Source organism: Phlebotomus papatasi, chromosome 2, assembly GCF_024763615.1.
Source record: "Phlebotomus papatasi isolate M1 chromosome 2, Ppap_2.1, whole genome shotgun sequence".
Lineage (NCBI taxonomy): Eukaryota > Metazoa > Arthropoda > Insecta > Diptera > Psychodidae > Phlebotomus > Phlebotomus papatasi.
Genome location: NC_077223.1, coordinates 107,695,777 through 107,715,103, shown reverse-complemented (window position 1 = coordinate 107,715,103; position 19,327 = coordinate 107,695,777). Strand labels below are relative to the sequence as shown.

Below are 19,327 nucleotides of genomic sequence, written 5' to 3'. Positions count from 1 at the left end.
TCGCATTTTCGATAAAGATTTCCTAAGATTCGAACCCAATTTGCCATATGGCATTGCCAGAGCATTACAGAATTCCCTCTTGAATCGGAATTCTGTAACGATATGACAATGTCATATGATAAATTTTACGTAGTAAAATTCGGGATCAGGATAACATAAAAGCCCAGTGAGCATCAAATGGCCGTTGGATGGAGCTCTATGAAGCTTTTAGTAACTGTTCTAAGTGGGTCTTACGATTAGTTTTTCAGAATTTACCAGACAAAAAATTTAAATTTGTCATATGATATTGTCATATTATCATAGAATCTTCCTAGTGGATGAAAGAAGATACCTGCGTAACTCTCGTATCGTAGATCACTCAAAAGGACGTTCGTTCGTCGATTTGATAAAAATTACTAGTATTCTTCTTCACTTTTGACATGGAAAAACCTCCTATGACAATTTTTTTTTTACAAATTGCGATGTATATATAATATTTCGTCACTAGCATAAAGGCCTCTACATATTGGGAGCCATTTTCGTCAAAAATTGCATTTTTTAAGAAAATTGTCTGCACTGCTGTAGGTAGAAACGTCAAAATTCTGTCAAAAATGCAAATTTTGACGAAAATTGCTCCCAATATGTAGAGGCCTTAAGTAATTGTCGAACTTTCTCGTCTCTTAAATCACTCAAGAGAATGTTCTTTCGTTGATTTGATAAAAATTACTAATATTCTTCAATTTTGATATGGAAAAGCCTCCTTTGACAAACTTAACAAACAGCGACCTATTTTTAATATTTCGTCGCTTGGATAAGCAATTGTGGTAATTTCTTCGTCTCGTAAATCGCTCAAGACGTTTTTTCATCGTTTTGATAAAAAATTACTAGTATTTCTCTTCACATTTTTTTTAATGGAAAACTTCCTTTGACAAACTTTAAACAAACCGCGGTCTGTATATAATATTTTGTCACTTGAATAAGCAATTGTCGTAACTTTTTCACCTCGTAAATCAGCTACGCTTTCCAGCAACGATTTGCATAATCCAGAATTAAGGGATTAAATGATACAGCTCTTCCTTCAGAGTTCGAGCAATAAAATGACTTTGCTATCTTACATCGTGACTCTGGGGGGACTAAATTTTCAATCTTCTCGCAATTTTCTGTCTCTCACTTTGCTTTTTGTCCACCAACTGTGACTTTTTTTTGCCTCTTTTCTCAATGAAACACATGACGTCAAATATGAGAATCTATATAGCTCTTTTGGATTTTATTTTATGCGTGAACGCCTCGAGTTGTGTGTGTATAAACATAATTTAATGATAGTGAATTTTATAGCGAGGCTCTTTCGCAATCGGAAGACTAATTTCCGGTGCTGACTTTATCGCAATTTATAAAATATTCCTTTCTGATGGTTGGGCTTTTTCACTATGTTTGCGCTCAAGTAAATTTGGACTATGAAGAAAAAGAAAACGATGGTAGCCTCATGTTTAAATTAATTTTAGATTGATACTAAATTAGTTAAGTACTTCGGAAGGAAGGATTTGCTTGTTTGTTAAAAGTTTGTTAAAAGGATCTTCTGGAGTTTGTTAAAAGGAGACAAACTTTTAACAAACAACACTACCAACCCTTCCTTTCAGTGTAGCTGCTTTGAATAGAAAAGTTCCCGGCCGGTGTTCTTCTTAACCCTTTTCTCACAGTGTTTCCTTCAATCATTCTGCTTCGAATGCCATTCGGTCGAGAAAATGAATGAAGAAAAGCACTGAAGCCACACCCTGTGTATTCATTTAATTTTTGATTCACATTTTAACAATGTTTTCACCACATACACAACAAAAACGGATGTACAATAGTGGTGTGACCCCTGAAGGCCATTTAAAACCATTTAAATACACATTCCACCAGTGACGTCATGTTTTCTTCACACCAACATTTTCGCGACAGACAATATGGTCATCTTTTTTTTCTTCTCTCTCAACTTTGCCAGAAAAAAAACACTCCTCACTCAATTTTCAGGGACATGTCGTGGGCGGGAAATGTGTCCAACCCCAAGAGAAAAATTCCATAATTTTTTCTCCCCATTGGAATTCCACAATTTTTCGTGTTTGAGCAGGGACTAAATCTGTTACTTAACGCATTATCAATGCGGAAATGTATCGATAAATATCGCTATCTGTGAATAAATAGACACAGCACGCAAAACATAGAATTTTTTTTTTCTAACGTAAGCATGGTATAAGACGCTTTTGGCGGGAAAGCGCGAGGCATGGGGAAGATGACTAAAAAGGAAATTGAATAACAAGACACTGTCTAAATAGTGAGATGATGAGATGAATATTTTTGTGATTTTTTTTTATAATGACTGCGAAGATTAGAATGCCACGAGGTTAGAAAAGCATGTTGCTTTTGTTTAGATATGACTTATTCGAGACGTCTTCGTTGAATTGTTTCGTTTAGTTCAAATTTTATTGAGTAATCATGAATGAGCTTTTGGACAATTGCTTAGGACTTTTCCATCTCTATCATTTTCACTACAGTGAATGTATTACACTATTTGTGATATTTATTATAAAATGTGTTTGAATAGTAAACTTAACGAAACATGTAATTTTTTTAGCTTTTGGACAGTTGCTTAGGGCTTTTCCATCTCTATCATTTTCACTGCAGTAAATGTATTACACTATTTGTGATATTTATTATAAAATGTGTTTGAATAGTAAACTTAACGAAACATGTAATTTTTCGAAATAGTGCTCACTGTGGACAAAGGGAGAAATATTTAATTCAAAACTTTTTAGAAGTTGAATTTCACTTCCGATTAACGATTTCGTTAAAGTTTTAAAAATGTTCAATTAGTAACTTAACGAAACCTAAAAATCTTTCAAGATAATAAATACAGTTTGTATACAGAGGAATATGTAATTTAAAGGTCTTTCAACTTTTTTTATTTCCATATTCATATTGGTAGTGTTTAGATACGAATTAGGCGACTTCGTTATGTTCTTTCGTTTAGTTTAAAACTTGACGTGTCAAGTTTTAATACTACAGAGTAGTTATTACATTTTTTCAATTTATAAATTTGAGTTTCAATTAAACAGTATGTAAGATATATATTGTAAAATGTACGATTAGTAACTTAACGAAACATAAAATCTTTCAAGATAATAAATACAGTTGATAAACAGGAATATTCAATTTAAAAGTCTTTCAACTTTTTTTTATTTCCATATTCATACTGGTAATGTATAGATACGAATTAGGCGACTTCGATAAGTTCTTTCGTTTAGTTTAAAACTTGACGTGTCAAGTTTTAAAACTACAGAGTAGTTATTACATTTTTTTTCAATTTATAAATTTGAGTTCCAGTTTAACAGTACGTAAGATATATATTATAAAATGTACGGTTAGCAACTTAACGAAACACGCAATCTTTCGGGATAGTACATGCAGACGACAAAGGAGAATATTTTATTTCTCTTTTCGCAATTCATTATCATTTCCGAATTCATGTAAGTTTTATTCAGATGAGTTATTAAAGGCGCCTTCGTCAAAATTCTTTCGATTAGTTTAAATAATTTTGACGAGTCAAGTTTCACAACTACACATTGTACAGTTTTTCAATTCATTAATTTCCATTGCAATAAACTTTATATTCTGAAGTATTTATATTGTTTATAATTTTACAAAACGACAATATAACGAAATATCGAAATAAGTAACAGCTCCCAATGAAACTCTTATTTTTCTTTTAAAGGACTTTCAAAATATGTTAAAAGAGTAATTTTATAAACTCCAGAGTTAAATTGATTTTTTCAATAAATATTTTCTCATAATTTAATAATTTTCGAAGAGTTCAATCAGTAATTCAACGAAACATACTAATTACTTCGAATACTGTATCTGACGCAGTTGTATATTCTCTTCAGTTTCTTCCAGTGTTCGTCAGAGGATTGCCTTCTTCTTAAATCAAAGACTAAAAGTTTTTCTCCAAAGCTTTCAACCCTCGGTATGGGTCTTCCTCAGTGGGTCAATTATAGTCTTTCTACTGATTTGGAAACGTCTTTCGTCCTCTTAACACTACACATAGCCACATTACCGGAATTAAAGCATTGCAGATACCTTCGTTGAGTAAATTTAAATTAAAAGATGTGGATGTACTGAAAGTTGTTCAAATCGAAATGGTTTCTAACTTTTCTCCTAATTAAGAATTATTTATTTAGCTAATGGATTTATTGTGAAGTTAATCTGTAACTATTTTTGAGGTTAATAGTTTATCTTGAACTTTTACATATTTAAATCCTCTTTATAAATCTCATTGATGATCGTCAATGAAGATCTTACATTTTATAGTTCTTTATTTTATAGCTCTTTGTTTCTTAACTTCTTGAGCTTAGAAATCAGGATGGATTTTCGTTTAAGAACGATAACTAGATCGAATTAGGTTATGTCTTACATGGTATTTTTCATCCGGACGATATAGAATACTTTATTTACTCCTTTGACCAAGAATAACATCATAGAAATAATCAATTTCCACCTTTAAAAGATATCTTTCATTTCTAATCGGAAACTTAACGAAACAATTATCCTCACACGATTTTCCGAATTATTAGCATTCCATAAATTTCATATGTCTCTTATTTTGAATACAGAATTAAAAGAAAAAAAATATGCAAAAAAGTAAAAATAGATTTACTTGACAATCATGAGAGATTGTTTACTTCCTCTCGTAATATACAAACAATCGATAACTTAACGAAACTCCAAATAATGAAACTCGACGCAAAAAAAAAAACGGAAAACATCGTGCCCTTAGTAGGTCATATCTGGCTTAACCCTTGACTTCGAAAATCGTCTAAAAATTGTCTTTCATACCAAATAAGAGTGCTGTATCTCAAGTGTAGACGACCTTGGTGGGGAAAAAAGTGTGGCACTGAATGTGCTAATCAAAGTTGGTCATCGAAGAGCTGTGAATATTCAGTTAATTTAGCAAAACTCGATGACATTTCTTCGCTTTGGTGTGTCCATCCAAAAGTAAAAATGGAAGAATTTCTTTTTCATCTTTGGCCACAGATTGCCCTGTTTAAATCATTTCAGATGGATGCTTCAAAATCAGGAAAATCAAGTTCTTCGCAGCTATTTATATCACCATTGTCAGCAATTATCTCTCATGAATTATTTGTAAAAATTACATTTCAAACTTGAGATGCCTTTTGATTGCTCGAATTCTATGGAGAGAGCTGTATATATTGCATACGATGTATATATAATACCACCATTTTGATATATTAAAAATTAAGAAAAGTTACGTGAGACTATTTGTCCGGTCTCCAAGGGCCAAACGGTTAGAGACGGGGTTTGTGGGTAATCCGTGCGATAAATCGGTTTTGCGATCACGACATTAATACTCCTGCTACTGCCAGCATTGTCCAGAATGTCAAATTCTTTATATACGTCACTATCGTTGAATTTCTCCTTCTTGAAATTTTTCAATATTTTCACTTCCAAAGGACCTGTAGGGCGTATTTATTAACCGACTGAAACAAATTTGGACTCATTTGAAAGGCCTTGGAATTTAGAACTAAGAGAAGGCTTTTCAGGCTTCGCACACACTCTGCCTTCGAACACTTCTTATTTTGCATAATTTTCAAAGGAAGCCTGGATGATTGTTTTAAAATATTAAATCAAGATACATAGATAGATTACATTACATAGATTCCAAGGCACAAAATCGAGCATTTCGCAAAGCCAAGACACTTTGCCACCTCTCTGATTCCTTTTTTTTCTGAATCTCCTGGTGTATGTTGCTTTTTCTGGTTTTATTCGTGAAATTATCACATCTTCCTTTTCATCTTGACATTTTGTGCGGTTTGGAATGAGGTGGAATTGTGGTTTGAGCACAGAGACATCGAACTATGGAGCAAGAATTAAAAAATAAATAAATAAATAAGAAGATAAAGTGAGACAAAAGTCCAGTGGAAAAGTCTAATGAACTTTTGTTATTTGTAGTACAAACTCTTGGATGTGACTTAACAGTTTCACATGTGCACCTCCTGACTTCACTACACAAGTGGTCAGTGAAGTGAAAAAGAAGTTGATGATGAAGAAAAATAGGAGAATTGTAAGATTTAACAAAAAAAAAGAGAGACAACATTTTCACTTGGGGAGTTGTGTTATGAGAAGGTGAAGAACTCTGGGGGATATCTCGTATTCTAAGCATATAGCACTCTCTTCCTACCTTCGCGGGTGCCAATGACAGGGATTATTTAGTATTCCGTCGATCATTTGTTTATTTTCTGCATATTGAAGACCCATCCTCAGAATCATCAGGGTTATCATCCTAAGTTACGTGCTTCCGTCAAATTTCGATTTCTCTTTAATAGTTTTTTTGTCACTTTCCTCACAGCCGTGCCCAAGTCATGTGCATTTGGCACATGCATAACTTTTCCATGTGCCCTAACTGCAGGCACTTCCAACAGTGCCACTGCAGGCGTCCCCAAGTAACAGATTATCTTAAAGGTCAATAATGAAAAGCAAATGGATCTTACCTATCTAAGTGAACAAAGACTCTGTGACTCAAGAGACCTTAAAGTCAATACTTCTCTATATACTATTATAAGATGATCCAAGTGTATAATTTAACTTCAGAGTTATCAAAATCGAAAAGTTTTAGTTCCTAAACCAGGAGTCTCAGTATCTATCTAATAAAGCATTAACTTAGTGACACAAGGGTTCTAGACACGATTTCCGGAAAAGATCAAAATGAGCCTTTCTAGGCTTATTTTGAATCCTCAATGTTTAATTTAATCCTTTAGGAGGTTCACGATGAACCTACGGGCGTGCTTTTCCGTACCCCTTTTACTTAATTTTGGATTTAAAATAATTTTGAAAGCTTCTTAACTTTCTTAACATTCTTAACTTAGGGGTAGGTGGCCGGCCTTTAAAAGCGCTAGCCTATGAATACAATACTTCAAGTTTTTATTGACTACTTTTATTTACTTATTTTCAATTAACTAAAATTAATGAAATAGATTTTTTTCTTTGGGAAATGGAAAAAATTGCAATAGCCTAGCCCCTAGCGCCTTCAAAGACAGACCACTTTCTTCTAACTGAAAATTTATATGAAGCTATCAAGAGTATTTTAAATATTTTTAGGAGGATTAAAATGATATACAATAGGTTCGAATTACGAAAACTTGACCAAAACTTAAACTAAATAGTAGTACGAAAAAGCATACCTGTAGGTTCATTTTGTATCTCTTAAAGGTTCAATATGAGTCGTTCGGGGTTCAAAATCAGCATGGAAAGGCTCATTTTAAGCCTTGTCTGGATCAAATATTTTTTTTTAAACGTAAACTTTTTTTTTAGTAGAAATACTGAATAGTTTTTTTCAATACGGATGATGTTCGACATTATATGTATAAAGCAGAGGTGTACAAAAACCGTTGAAACGGAATAAACGTCAAAATAAGTTTGTTATAGTAACGTTTTGACCATCGACGTACATGTTACATGACGTTTATTCGGTTTCAACGGTTCTTGCACGCCTATAATATAAAGAAATGGACACAGATCGTAGAATATACCGTACTTTTTTACTATGATGGACTCTGTCAAGTTCAGACATTTTCCATGAGTTGTAGCCTTAAACATAACCTCATTATTTTTACCCCGAGAAAAAATAGTCTCTCGTATCTGAATTTCCCTATTAAAATGGCGTGCTTTTGCCCGGAGTGGCTCATATCAAAATTAAACCTAAAGTGGTACTAAATACTATACTAAAACGGTCAAATTTACAGTTTTTTGCCAGTGAATTTTTGCATTTTTTAAGTCAATAAATCAATTATAAGACATGAAGAAATAGATTCTTACGTCACTTGTAAGCTACTTTCGCTCTGACAGTCTAAGACAATAAAAATGCTAGGTCTCAAAATTGACATACGATGTTCTAATACTTTAGTTGTTGTATCAATAGTTATATCAATAGGGGTTAGAGCAAAGCTGCTTAATCTTCTTAATCTCTTCAATTAAGAAACCGATGATAACATTTTTCATTGCTGAAGTATATTGATATGAATATTCAAGAAGTAATCATGTGGCGGTACTTAGGATCCAAATAGACTTAGGCTAATTCTCGAAAATAGATAATTCTGTTGAGTTTGGTAGGGGAAAATGCCCATGCTTGTTACCATTGGAAGCTTCGTAATGACTAAATTTTCTGTGTTTCACAATATATAATGTTACTCGTCGCAACCATATTTTAAAAACTATGGGAAAGTGGCCAGATTTTAAAATATATTGCGGAGTCACGTTTATTGAGAAATATAGGAAAAATTTAGTCATTACGAAGCTTCCAATGGTATCAAGCATGGGCACTTTTCCCTAGTGAGATTTCTCTTACACTATTTTCTTTACAAAACTTTTGGTAAATATTCTAAAATACAAAGTACTTCTTCATAAGAAGGTGCGATGGAAGACGTTTCGTTTAGCATCCTTATGAGCATTCAGATGAGTCGGTGTTGCACAATAGTTATTAACCTTTACCAGCTCTTAAGACCTTCTGCTTACATAGTTCTTTCTGGATATATTCGGGCTATTGGGACCAAAAATGACAGTTAAAACCCATGGAAAGAACGAATACTCTTTGACATTCTCATCCATTTGACAGCTGTCACCGAAATATCGAAAATCCGAATCAGAAATTCTGTGTAATTTAATGTTTCTTAGGATTCAATGGTGACAAAGATGAATTTTCTGCAATTTCTGGGTATACAATTGCATTTGCACCATAAATTCAACTCAATTCATTCATTAATGGCAATTAATTCACATGGAGAGATTAATTAATTAATCGGAAACGGGATTTTCATGTTTAATGGCGTCATTCTATCATTTTGCTCCCCTTCGACTTTGCGGTGCTGTTGTATGACATCGCACGATACTTGTTTTTAATTGAGACCCGTTTTTATTATTATTCCTTCCATTTTATCTTTTTTCAGTTCTAGGAGAGATTGTATGTTTTACTTGTCTTGCACTCACTCGGTGGGACAATTTAACTCCATTCTACTTGTTCTTGGTGTTTATTTATTTGTTCTTTTACTGTGACAAGACGTTGTTTACATTCTGTCAACAATAGATGTCCTTGTTTTATTTGACAAAAATGTCAAAATAACCTATATATTCACTAAAATTGCTCAATTTCTCTTCATTAACTTCCGCTTAGCACATTTTTTTCTCTGTTTAAATCTTTGGCAAGTGTCAAAGAATGACGCCAGTGAACTTGATGAATAAGCCATTGAGTTTTTTTCTTGTTGGAAATTGAAAGAATAAAAATCTCTGATTTCACCTGAATTCCACGAAGAATGGAACGATGATATTTCCAGGAGGAATTCGATAGGCCAGAAACTATTGTAAAAAGTGGCAGAACAATAAATTTCTTCAGATGAAATTGGAAACATTTAATCTCTCTCGTTAATTTTTTTTTCTCTTTAGCCATTATCACAAAACGAAAAATGTGTATTACATTTCCAATGGAGTTGAATGCCCTACATCTTTCAACTTCAGTAAATTATGTATTTGAGTGTATTCGTGGCTCTTCCCTTCTTCCAATTCTCTCAAGCAATTTCCATGGATGATTCTGTTGCACCCAAATTAATGATACAGATGATCGTGGGTTAAGTCACCATCTTTTTTTCTACTGTGAATTTTGTCCAATAAAAGAGTGGTCTTTAAAAGTCTCTTGGTGACTCTTCAAAGGGATAGATCGGGGAGTTTCAAGATGGATGGACAATACAGAAAAAAAAGAAAGAAATCGAGAGAGAATTACAAGGTCTCATGTTTCAATGCGTGTGCTAGAGAGTTTTCTATGCGAGAATCTCTTGTGTCTTCCAGGAATACAGGTTTTAGGTTCAAAGATTATTTCTTCTTTTTTTTCTTCTTATTATTCTTTCCTCCTTCAATAGTTTCTGTCACGCTCTTGCCTTCATCTTGTGTTTTCATCATGTTTTGCTGGTTGCTCCTTCCATCCACCATTGAATGTGTCTTCTGGATGTTGCTTCTTGTATATAGTCTTCCACCTTTCTGGGATGTTGGAACTATATACATAAAAATGATGACTGCTGGGCAAAACTGAAGAATGAACCTCAACATTCAATGACGAGACAAGATCATGATCTTGTGCTGATCTCTTTCATTCTCTAAAATTATTCTCTACATCATCCTGGCCTCGATGAATAGGCACACGAAGAATGGCAATACCTATCCCTCAATATATACTTCTCAAAGTCATCTTTTCCAGGCAAGTTTTTCTCTCTCTCTGTCTCTAATTCTTTGGCACATTCCTAGAGACCATTGCTATCAGCCTGCGACATCTCTCCCCTATCGAAAAATTGTTTGATTTGCAAAATAATCGTCTCAAATGTCTCAGTCCATTGCGATGGCCAGGCCATCTTTATCAGCAAGAAGCGAGAAAAGTGTAAAATTGGTGATTATTCAGTTTTATGTAAAAAAAATTTTACACTGCGGGCTCGTCAAGATACTCTCTCTCTCTCACTTGCTTTAAGATAATTATAAACTTTGACATTGTGTGCATTGGTATCGGTGATATGAATGCAACATCGTCAGATGAACTCCAATATCGCACGTTCAGGCATTCCAATCGGGATTATCGCTTTTGGTGTTGAGGGGTGGCTGGCACACTTTGACTAATTGTCTGGGAAAGCTTTAATACCGGCTCAAAGGACCAAAAAATCTACTTATAAACACCATCACCACTTCAACACGCCCTCTACCATGAACACTGACTAATTGGATTAAATTTATTAGAAAGGTTTATTGTGCACTTATTTTGACAGCAAAAAACCCTTGTGTAGAGTGAAGATAGTTGCATTCCAATGCACCTATGGCAACCCTTTCGCAATCATCGATGGCAATCTCGCTAAAAAAATTTGAATTTGAATAATCTCCCTATTCCAGAAGAATTCCGAATAATGTCTAAAGCTCACTATAACTAAGAGATTCTCTATGTTGTGTAAGATAAGTCAAGGTGGACTTGAATTATCTCTGCATAATTAACAAGTCGTTAGTCGTTGAATAGTTTTCCTATCAGTTTCTCAATCACTTTTATTGCCATTCTGGCATAATTTTGTTGATTTCTAGGCGCTACTGAAACCCAAGTGAGATAAGACATGAGATCTTTAACTGCTGAAAACTGTTAAAATTCCAATAGGCTATCTCTTATTTTTTTCTTACTGTGAATAACATTAAGATAAAGTTGACTAATGAATTTCTTTTCTATTTGGATTTAATTGCAGAAGGCGATTACGAGAGTAAAGGATGACGGATCTTGGAGGACCCCGGCTGATGCTCCGAGGCCGTTAGTTTTAGCTACATGGATCGCAAAAATGGCGGCGATCCTCTGGCGCCTCCCCGGCCCCCTAAATCAATACCCCGAGTCCATCGCCCCAGGGCCCCCGAGCCGCCGATGATGAGCGCACCGCTAATCGGTGGAGCTCAGCACCCAACAGCAGCACCGCTGCCTCCGCGCCAGCCAGCGGCGGCTGTCCCGCCCCCGCCGCTGCGACCTCTACCGGCGCCAGCGGCCGCCCCCACGACAGCCCCTCTGGCGCCACTCCAGTCAAGTATTACGTTCTCGCGACGAAGGCCACCGGCGACGGCGGCCCCGTCACAGGGCGGCGGGACGACATTCCCGCACCTCGGCGGCACCACAGAGCCGCCATCCGCAGTCACTCTGGCGGCCCCACGGCCTGAGAACGAACGGCTCGCCAATGAGTACGTGGACACGCCTTTCCGGAATAGTGGGCCACCTGTGGCCCATATCCAGTCCGCCACCCGCCAACACACAGCACCCGCAGCGACTGAGTCACCCCTTCTGGCAGCCCAGAGGCATCCCAACGCTGTGCCGGCTCAATCGCCGGGCGCCAAGCTTTCACCTGTCTTTCTGCCGGCGCATTCAACACAGAGGCCGACTCTGCCGGCCGTCATCACCAAGCAGCCGGTCTCCTTTACCAAGGAGCTACCGTCTGCGGCCCTGCATGAGGACGTGGACATCCACCCGTCCAACGGGGACTCCCTCAACTCCATCACGTGTCCTCAGTGCAACAGATGCCGCTGCGAAGAATGCCAGCGGCCGCGACAGCTACCGTCGCGGTGGGTGTGCGACAAGACGTGCCTCTGCAGCGCCGAGACTGTCATTGACTATGCCTCGTGCTTATGCTGCGTAAAGGCTCTATACTACCACTGCTCCAAGGACCACGAAATGGACAACGGCGAGGGCGACAGTATATCCTGTGCCGATGATCCCTGCTCGTGCCTACCCCATCGGAGGCCAACGCGATGGGGCTGCCTGGCGGCTCTGTCGCTGGTGCTGCCCTGCCTCTGGTGCTACTGGCCGATGCGTGGGTGCGTGGCGGCGTGTGCTAAATGCTATGCACGTCACGCACGCCACGGCTGCCGCTGTCCGCGCGGCAAAGCGCATTCCAGCGCCATCAGTTCCCTGGTGAGCCTCGTGGGTACTACAGGGGGCGGGGGCCGAGGAGAACCAACTGGAGGCATCACAGCTCCAAGTGGTGTTAGTGGTAACAGTGTCAGTAGTGTCATGGGCAATGTCAGTAGAACTTTTAGTGCGTCGCGAAATTGCGATCTGACGCCAGAGAAGAGATTGCTGGACTCGAGTCCCGAGTACTGAAAAACGGGGCGCAAAAAAAAAACACAAAACAAAAAAAAACAGACAGTGTCAAGTGGTGTGTGAAGGTTCTAATGGACGTGGATGGAGATGGAGAAATGCAGTGCAACACTGCGACATCTTTCGTAAATATTTCCGTTCTTAACCCCCCGCTCCAACATTAGCGCCATCGGCAGGAAACAGGTACTAAGCTACTTTTCTTCTAACTTCGGCAAAAAAAATATATATTCTCCGGAACCTCCCATGGATCGGCATAATTTTTGTTTATGTCGCGTGAGAGGACATCTTGAATTAAAGATGTCACTCATTCTACGTCAAATCCAACCACTGTTATTAGAGAGAGATAGAGATAACAAGAAAATTGTCGTTGTCACTGCTGCCGTTTGGTGGCCATAGATTAACAAAAAAGAAAAAAAGAATAGAATTGAAAGTAAAAAAAAACAAATTTTCAAAAATCAACATCATTTCTCAACATTCATCCAACCAAATCGGCATCACTGATGACATAACATTTAGTAACCAAAGACTGCAAAAGTTTGATTGTAATAAATTTTTTTTCTTAGAAATTTATATTTACTACAATTTAAATTTAAAAACAAAAAAAAAACAAAAGAAAATATAACGTTTAGTGAATGCATAACGAATGAGAGGGACATTGATTGTGAGGTTAGAGTGAGGGAAGAAAATCTTGTTAGTTTTTCTTATTAATTTCTCAAATTTAAAAGAAAAATGTCTAAATTCGCTTGATATACATAAATTGTTTTTCGAAAGAATATATTTTTGGGATAAATATTTTTTGGCTTCAAAATTTTGGCGTATGAATGGGGTTATGGTTTGTTTAACAGATTTGTTGAAATTCAGATAAATTTTGCTAGGTTGTCACACGTGACATCGTATTGACATAACTCTAAATGGAAAGAGATGACTATATGTTTTGAGGTATATCCGGCTCCTGAACAACTGAAATGGTAATCTGTCAGATTGCGTTGAAAATAGAGAAACTTGAGGAGATTCTTATATTTCTCATAACAAATAATCTTGTCAGTTTAACCTACATGTTCACAAGTAACGATTTCAATGTGTAAATCCATTAGAATACTCTGGTAAACGTCTAAAAGAACCCTTCTGCCCAAATTTTCGATGTTTTGACAAGTGCTCGAAGGAAAAATTTTCGATATTCGATATATTTACAATACCGACTCAAAGGACCAAAAAATCCACTTATAAACACCGTCACCACTTACAGACATCCTCTACCATGAACACTGACTAATTGGATTAAATTTACTAGAAAGGTCTATTGTGCACTTATTTTGACAGCAAAAAACCCTTGTGCAGAGTGAAGATAGTTGCATTTCAATGCACCTATGGCAACCCTTTCGCAACCATTGATGGCAATCTCGCTAAAAAATTTGAATTTGAATAATCTCCCTATTCCAGAGGAATTCCGAGTAATCTCTTTTTTTTGACACTTTTTGACACTAACTTTTTGACCCTAACACTTTTTCGCAGATAAAATGAATAAAATGATAAAATTCAAGTAATGTCATAAAAAGCGCCTTGTAACAGAAAAGCGGAGGAAACTTTAATAAGAATGGATTAGTAATTGCAATGGCAAATTAATCTTCACTGAGATTTCTAGCACTTGAAATTCACTTCAATTTGATCTTTCTGTCACTTTTAAAATTGCACAGAGTTCTCCGAGATCCAGATGATAAGGACTGAAAATGACAGATAAAAGCTGAAAACCAATGCGAGAAGAGTGATTTTTTTTGACTTTCTCGTGTATTTGACAGCTGTCACCTGAATATCGGAGAGCACTCTGTATTAAGTAAAACAGAGTGGTGTTCATTAAGCTAAATTTAAAATAGAAAAATACCTGCGCTAGAATAGATGAGCTCTTGTTGAGTAATACGATCGTATTTTTTATTTTCCGAATTATCTAAAAAGCAATTCGAGTAATTTTCCATGAGTGCCAACTGTTCTCTGGGCAATTTTCTAGTAGTTTCCAGGTCTGCCAACATGCAGATATGGAAACACTTCAGAAAGTTTTATTATTAATCTTATTTATGACACAACGATGATGTTTGAAAAGCCTAAGGAAGTTAATTGTGAACAGGTAGAATGATAAGCTTGACAGATGTCAACAATGGACAGTTCTTCTATCCGGATCTCTTAGTCAAACGGAAGTATCAAAGAAGCAATATGGAGAAATTTACAGTATAGTTCCTCAAATTTGAACATTTGGGGGGTGTAGATGACATTTCACACTCCTCAAATTTGAACGATATTTTCAAAAACATAACGGAATTCATATGAAATGTACTTTCCCTAAATTAAGAAAGATAACTTTAGGGAATATATCAATGCAATTTATTGTTAAAGAAAATGGAATTTGTTGAGGAAGTTAATATAATACGATAATATTGAGGAAATGAAAGAGAAAAATGGTTTTAATTCAGACTCCACGCAAAACTTTCTTCACATAACCTCAAATTTTACATTTTGAACTCAACCTTCGTTCAAATTTGAGGAGTTCAAATTTGAGGAACTCGACTGTAATATGGTAATGTCAATACGATCTCATTGAATGTGGTAACCCGATTAGGAATACTTTTGACAGATACAATAGCTCTTTGACAGCTGACTTTGACACATTCCTCTGATTTTTCCCGCGCAAATTTCATCGGAATTTCTTTAGACTTGGCTCTTTCTCCCTTTTGCTATTTTTTTCATTTTTATTTCAAAATCCAACTGTTCCATTTGCTATGTCTATTTTTCTACGATGGGTCTTGGGCTCTCTTCTCCTTCAAAATATCTTTTCCGTCTCGAATGCTGTTCACATCTTTTCTTGTGAATAGAAACTGGAAGAAGAAGAGAAGCAAACAACAACCAGATGGTTGTCCGATTTGAATCTTTCTGAGAAATTCTCGTTAGGATTTTTTTATTCATCATTTTTCTTATGTCGTGTGTGTTTTTTTTTCCACCATCGACCTCTCCTATTTTACAAATCCCATGCAACTGAGAGAGATCACAAGAGGAAGCACCCAGAGAAATCCCAGAAAAATTTTTATTTCACATTTTTTTTAACCTATTGCTCTCGTCGTGCCTTGTAGAGGTTGGATCGGTTGAAGGGATTTTTTTGATTTTTTTTTTTTTGGAAAATGCCTCTTAAAATCGGTTGCCACCTGTTCGATGTCGGTTTTTGGTGATTTAGAACGACAAAAAAATGTGCAAATTGCTAGTAATGTTTCAATTAATGAGTTTGGAGAATGGTGGTGAAAGGAGGAACGGTTCTTACTGGGAAATTCAGTAAATAATGAAATATTTTTCCAATTTTTCATGACAATGCCTATACGCACATTTGTGTCTCTCGTACACCAAATCGTGGTTGGTGTTATCATGTTTTTTGTGCCCCGCTTCCAACCAAATAGGTTATCACAACATTAAATTAACGAAATAAATAAATATGTACATGGTTGTATATTTAAAAGCACGATGGCTTTTAATAGAAACACCAATTTAAATAAATACATAAGGTTTACAATAGCGTAATGTGTGCGTAAATCTCTTTTTTCGCCTTCAGCATCTAATCCTATTCTCTAGCTAAAATTACAATAAACATTCTCAATTCCTCCTATTTCAATCCACACGGGAAAACGGGAAAAATCAATAAATGGAAAATGTGTTTTTTTTTGGTTTTTTTAAGAAAAAAAAAACAGCTATCAGAGAATCTAACTGCTAAATCCCATTGAATGCGCTTTGCTGTATGAAGTACTTTGACAGCTGTCAATTTTAAATTTCCGCAAAACCTGTCAAAGTATTCGGAACAGATGCGCCCTCACTGTGGTTTGGATCTAAGATAAAAAAGAGAAACTATGAGAAAAAATTGCGAAAAAGGTGTCGAAAAAAAAAACATAGAACATAGAAATGAAAAACTAAGTCTTAAAGTAAACTACATTTACTATTTTATACGAAAAACAAAAAGTTGCAACAAAAGAAAAAAAATTGTGAAAAGGGTTGAAAAATTGAAAAAAAAAAAATATCGATAACGGAGAGAGGTGTTTTAAGAGAGATATAAATAACGCATAACTAAATATTCTTTATAAAATATTTATTTTTAATGAATTACTAATTTAATTAATGACTTTTACTTGTATATTGGATTTATATATATTTTGTATAGTTTTTTTTTTTCACAAAAATATAAAGAAAAACATTTCACTAAAAAAAAATGCAAAAAATACAGCACAAACACGTAAATATTTAATTTATTGCAACGGTGAGGATATTCGAAAGAATACAAAAAAATTACGGAGAAATCCTACAGATTTTTTTTATTTTTAAAAAGCATTTTAAAGAAATGTCTTTTTTTATAAATAAAATTTTCGTTGAAAAAAATTGTAATTATGAAAAATTAAATTTTGGAATTTTTTTTTTTGGAACAAAAGCACTTTCATTAGGCATGAACCAATTTATAGAAATTATATTTGTTTTTTTTTTAAATACAGAAATGAATTTTATTCATTTCGTTTGAGATAATGTGAAAAAGAAGGAAATAGTGAAGAGAGAAAAGAAAATAGAATTTAATTTCCAGTATTATCTAGTCGAAACATTATTAATTGAGACTACAATAAAGGGTAATGAAAAAAATGTTTTTTTTATCATTTACTATAAATGATATTTAAAGATAAACAGAAGCAGGAGATGTCAATAATTCTTTGGGGATGCGAAAGTGAGATGGACAGAATTTGACAGATGACAGAAAGTGTCGGTATTAGTGAGGGTAATTGTTTGACAAATTGAAAGGATATTTCTTTTGACTATATTTTATCGTTCCCCTGAAAACTCAAGTGCGCCTATTTTTAGTAACTATCATCTAAGACGTGATAGAAATTGATAAAATACTTAAAGAAAAAGAAGAATAAGTGTCTTGTGCTTTGACATTTGGAAGTTTTGACATATCTGTCAAAGATCCCTGCTAAATGTCATTAAAACGTCATTTGCATCAAGGTATAACCTCCAAATTTGACAGCACATCTCAATGAGCATTAAAAAAATATTCCATAAAATAACTGATATTAGAAATGAAACAAACAAAAAATATTGTTACTCCAATGCTATAGGAAAAAAGTGAAATTTATGTGTTTTAAAGAAATGAATATTGCAAAATTGAATAATTGTTAAACTAAAAAAATTATTTCCCTGATTACGCCATTAAATGTTACTGTGAAACACCTCTTAAAAAAAATAATAAAAAAAGTGTATCACGAAATTAATATCCATGCAGCAATTACCTGTTCATTATAATTACCTCTCGTAAAAAATAATTGCAACAAAATATAGAGAAAAGAACTAAAATATTACACTCTTCGTAGTAGTAATTTTTTTTTGTATAAAGGATTTATAGGAAAACACCTTCTCTTATGCGACAGATAGCGTAAAAATTATTTAAAAAAAAACCATTAACATGAGCCTCAGTGGGAAATTATTGAGAAATATAAATGTGAATAGAGAGAAATAATTTACAAAACAAAATAAAACACTCTCAGTAGTGTTGAATTGCTTAAAAAAAACAAAATTTAGAGACACTTTTAATTGACTTTCACAATTTTTTCTACAATCCTAAAAGGAATAACAATAGATTTAAAAAACGGAAATATTTTACAATATTGGTTGATTCACAAAAAACACTCCGTTGCTGCGCAACGCCATCTATTGTGAAAACAAATGACAGATTGTGAATCTAACCTAAATATTTTTCCTTCACTGAAAAAAGTCCACAGAAATATAGCAAAGAATTAGCAAATGAAGAAGAAAAACCATAATTAAAGTACAGCAACAAAAAAGGGTGTAAAAACCAAGTCAATACTTTACTTATAATAATTTTCACTATAATATTTTTTGTAACATGAAAAAATAAAGCGAGAAAATCTTTATTAAAAAAAAGGAGATAATTAAATGAAGTGAAAAAGAAAACATTGTCACTGTACCTACATTTGTAAATTTAATGTTATTAAATAATTATTCTTCTGAATATGAATTAAACAACTGAAAGAAAAATTAAATGTAATTCAGATGAAGTATACAGAAAGAAGTAAAAAAAAGCTGCAGAATATTCACAGGATGAAAAATAAACACAGAACTCTTTTTTTTAAAAAGAAAAGTAAAAAACAACAAAAAAATCAACAAATAACTAAAATGAGTAAATTATAAATAAATAAAAAAAAAATGAAGAAATTGAATGCAAAGTGTTTTGTCAAATGAGAAAAAAATGCTGAATGGTGAAGCAAGATAAAAAGTAAGGAAAATAATACAAAAAAAAAGATAAAATGAAATCCTCTGTAAATGTTTGTACATATTAAAAATTATAATTATCTAATGTTAATAACAAGCGACCAACTTAAAAATTAAAACAAAATGCTTTTTTATTATTTCTGTTTTGATTTTCTTTTCTCGTTCCACTTTTTGTTCTTTCGTTTTTTTCATTGGTTTGAGTTTTCTCTGCACGTGAATTCAATTTAATTTCTTGTACGTTCTTTTCTCCATTGCAACAGAATTCATTTATTTTCCACCTCTTCGAATTCTCTAATCCCTCCAATTTTGGCGATACAAATTGCTGACTTTAATGCATTTTGCTGGGATTTT

General features: G+C 34.5%; 1 protein-coding gene across 3 annotated transcripts in view; it reads left to right on the top strand.

Moving 5' to 3' along the window:
- LOC129800712 (protein sprouty) overlaps positions 1-19,116 on the top strand; it is a 93,971-nt gene extending 74,855 nt beyond the window's left edge. For all 3 annotated transcript variants that reach the window (XM_055845309.1, XM_055845308.1, XM_055845307.1), the window contains one exon: positions 11,289-19,116. In XM_055845309.1, coding sequence (XP_055701284.1) covers positions 11,366-12,682 — 1,317 coding nt within the window. In that variant the 5' untranslated portion in view covers positions 11,289-11,365 and the 3' untranslated portion in view covers positions 12,683-19,116. The remainder of the gene's footprint in view (positions 1-11,288) is intronic.
- Positions 19,117-19,327: the final 211 nt, after the last annotated feature.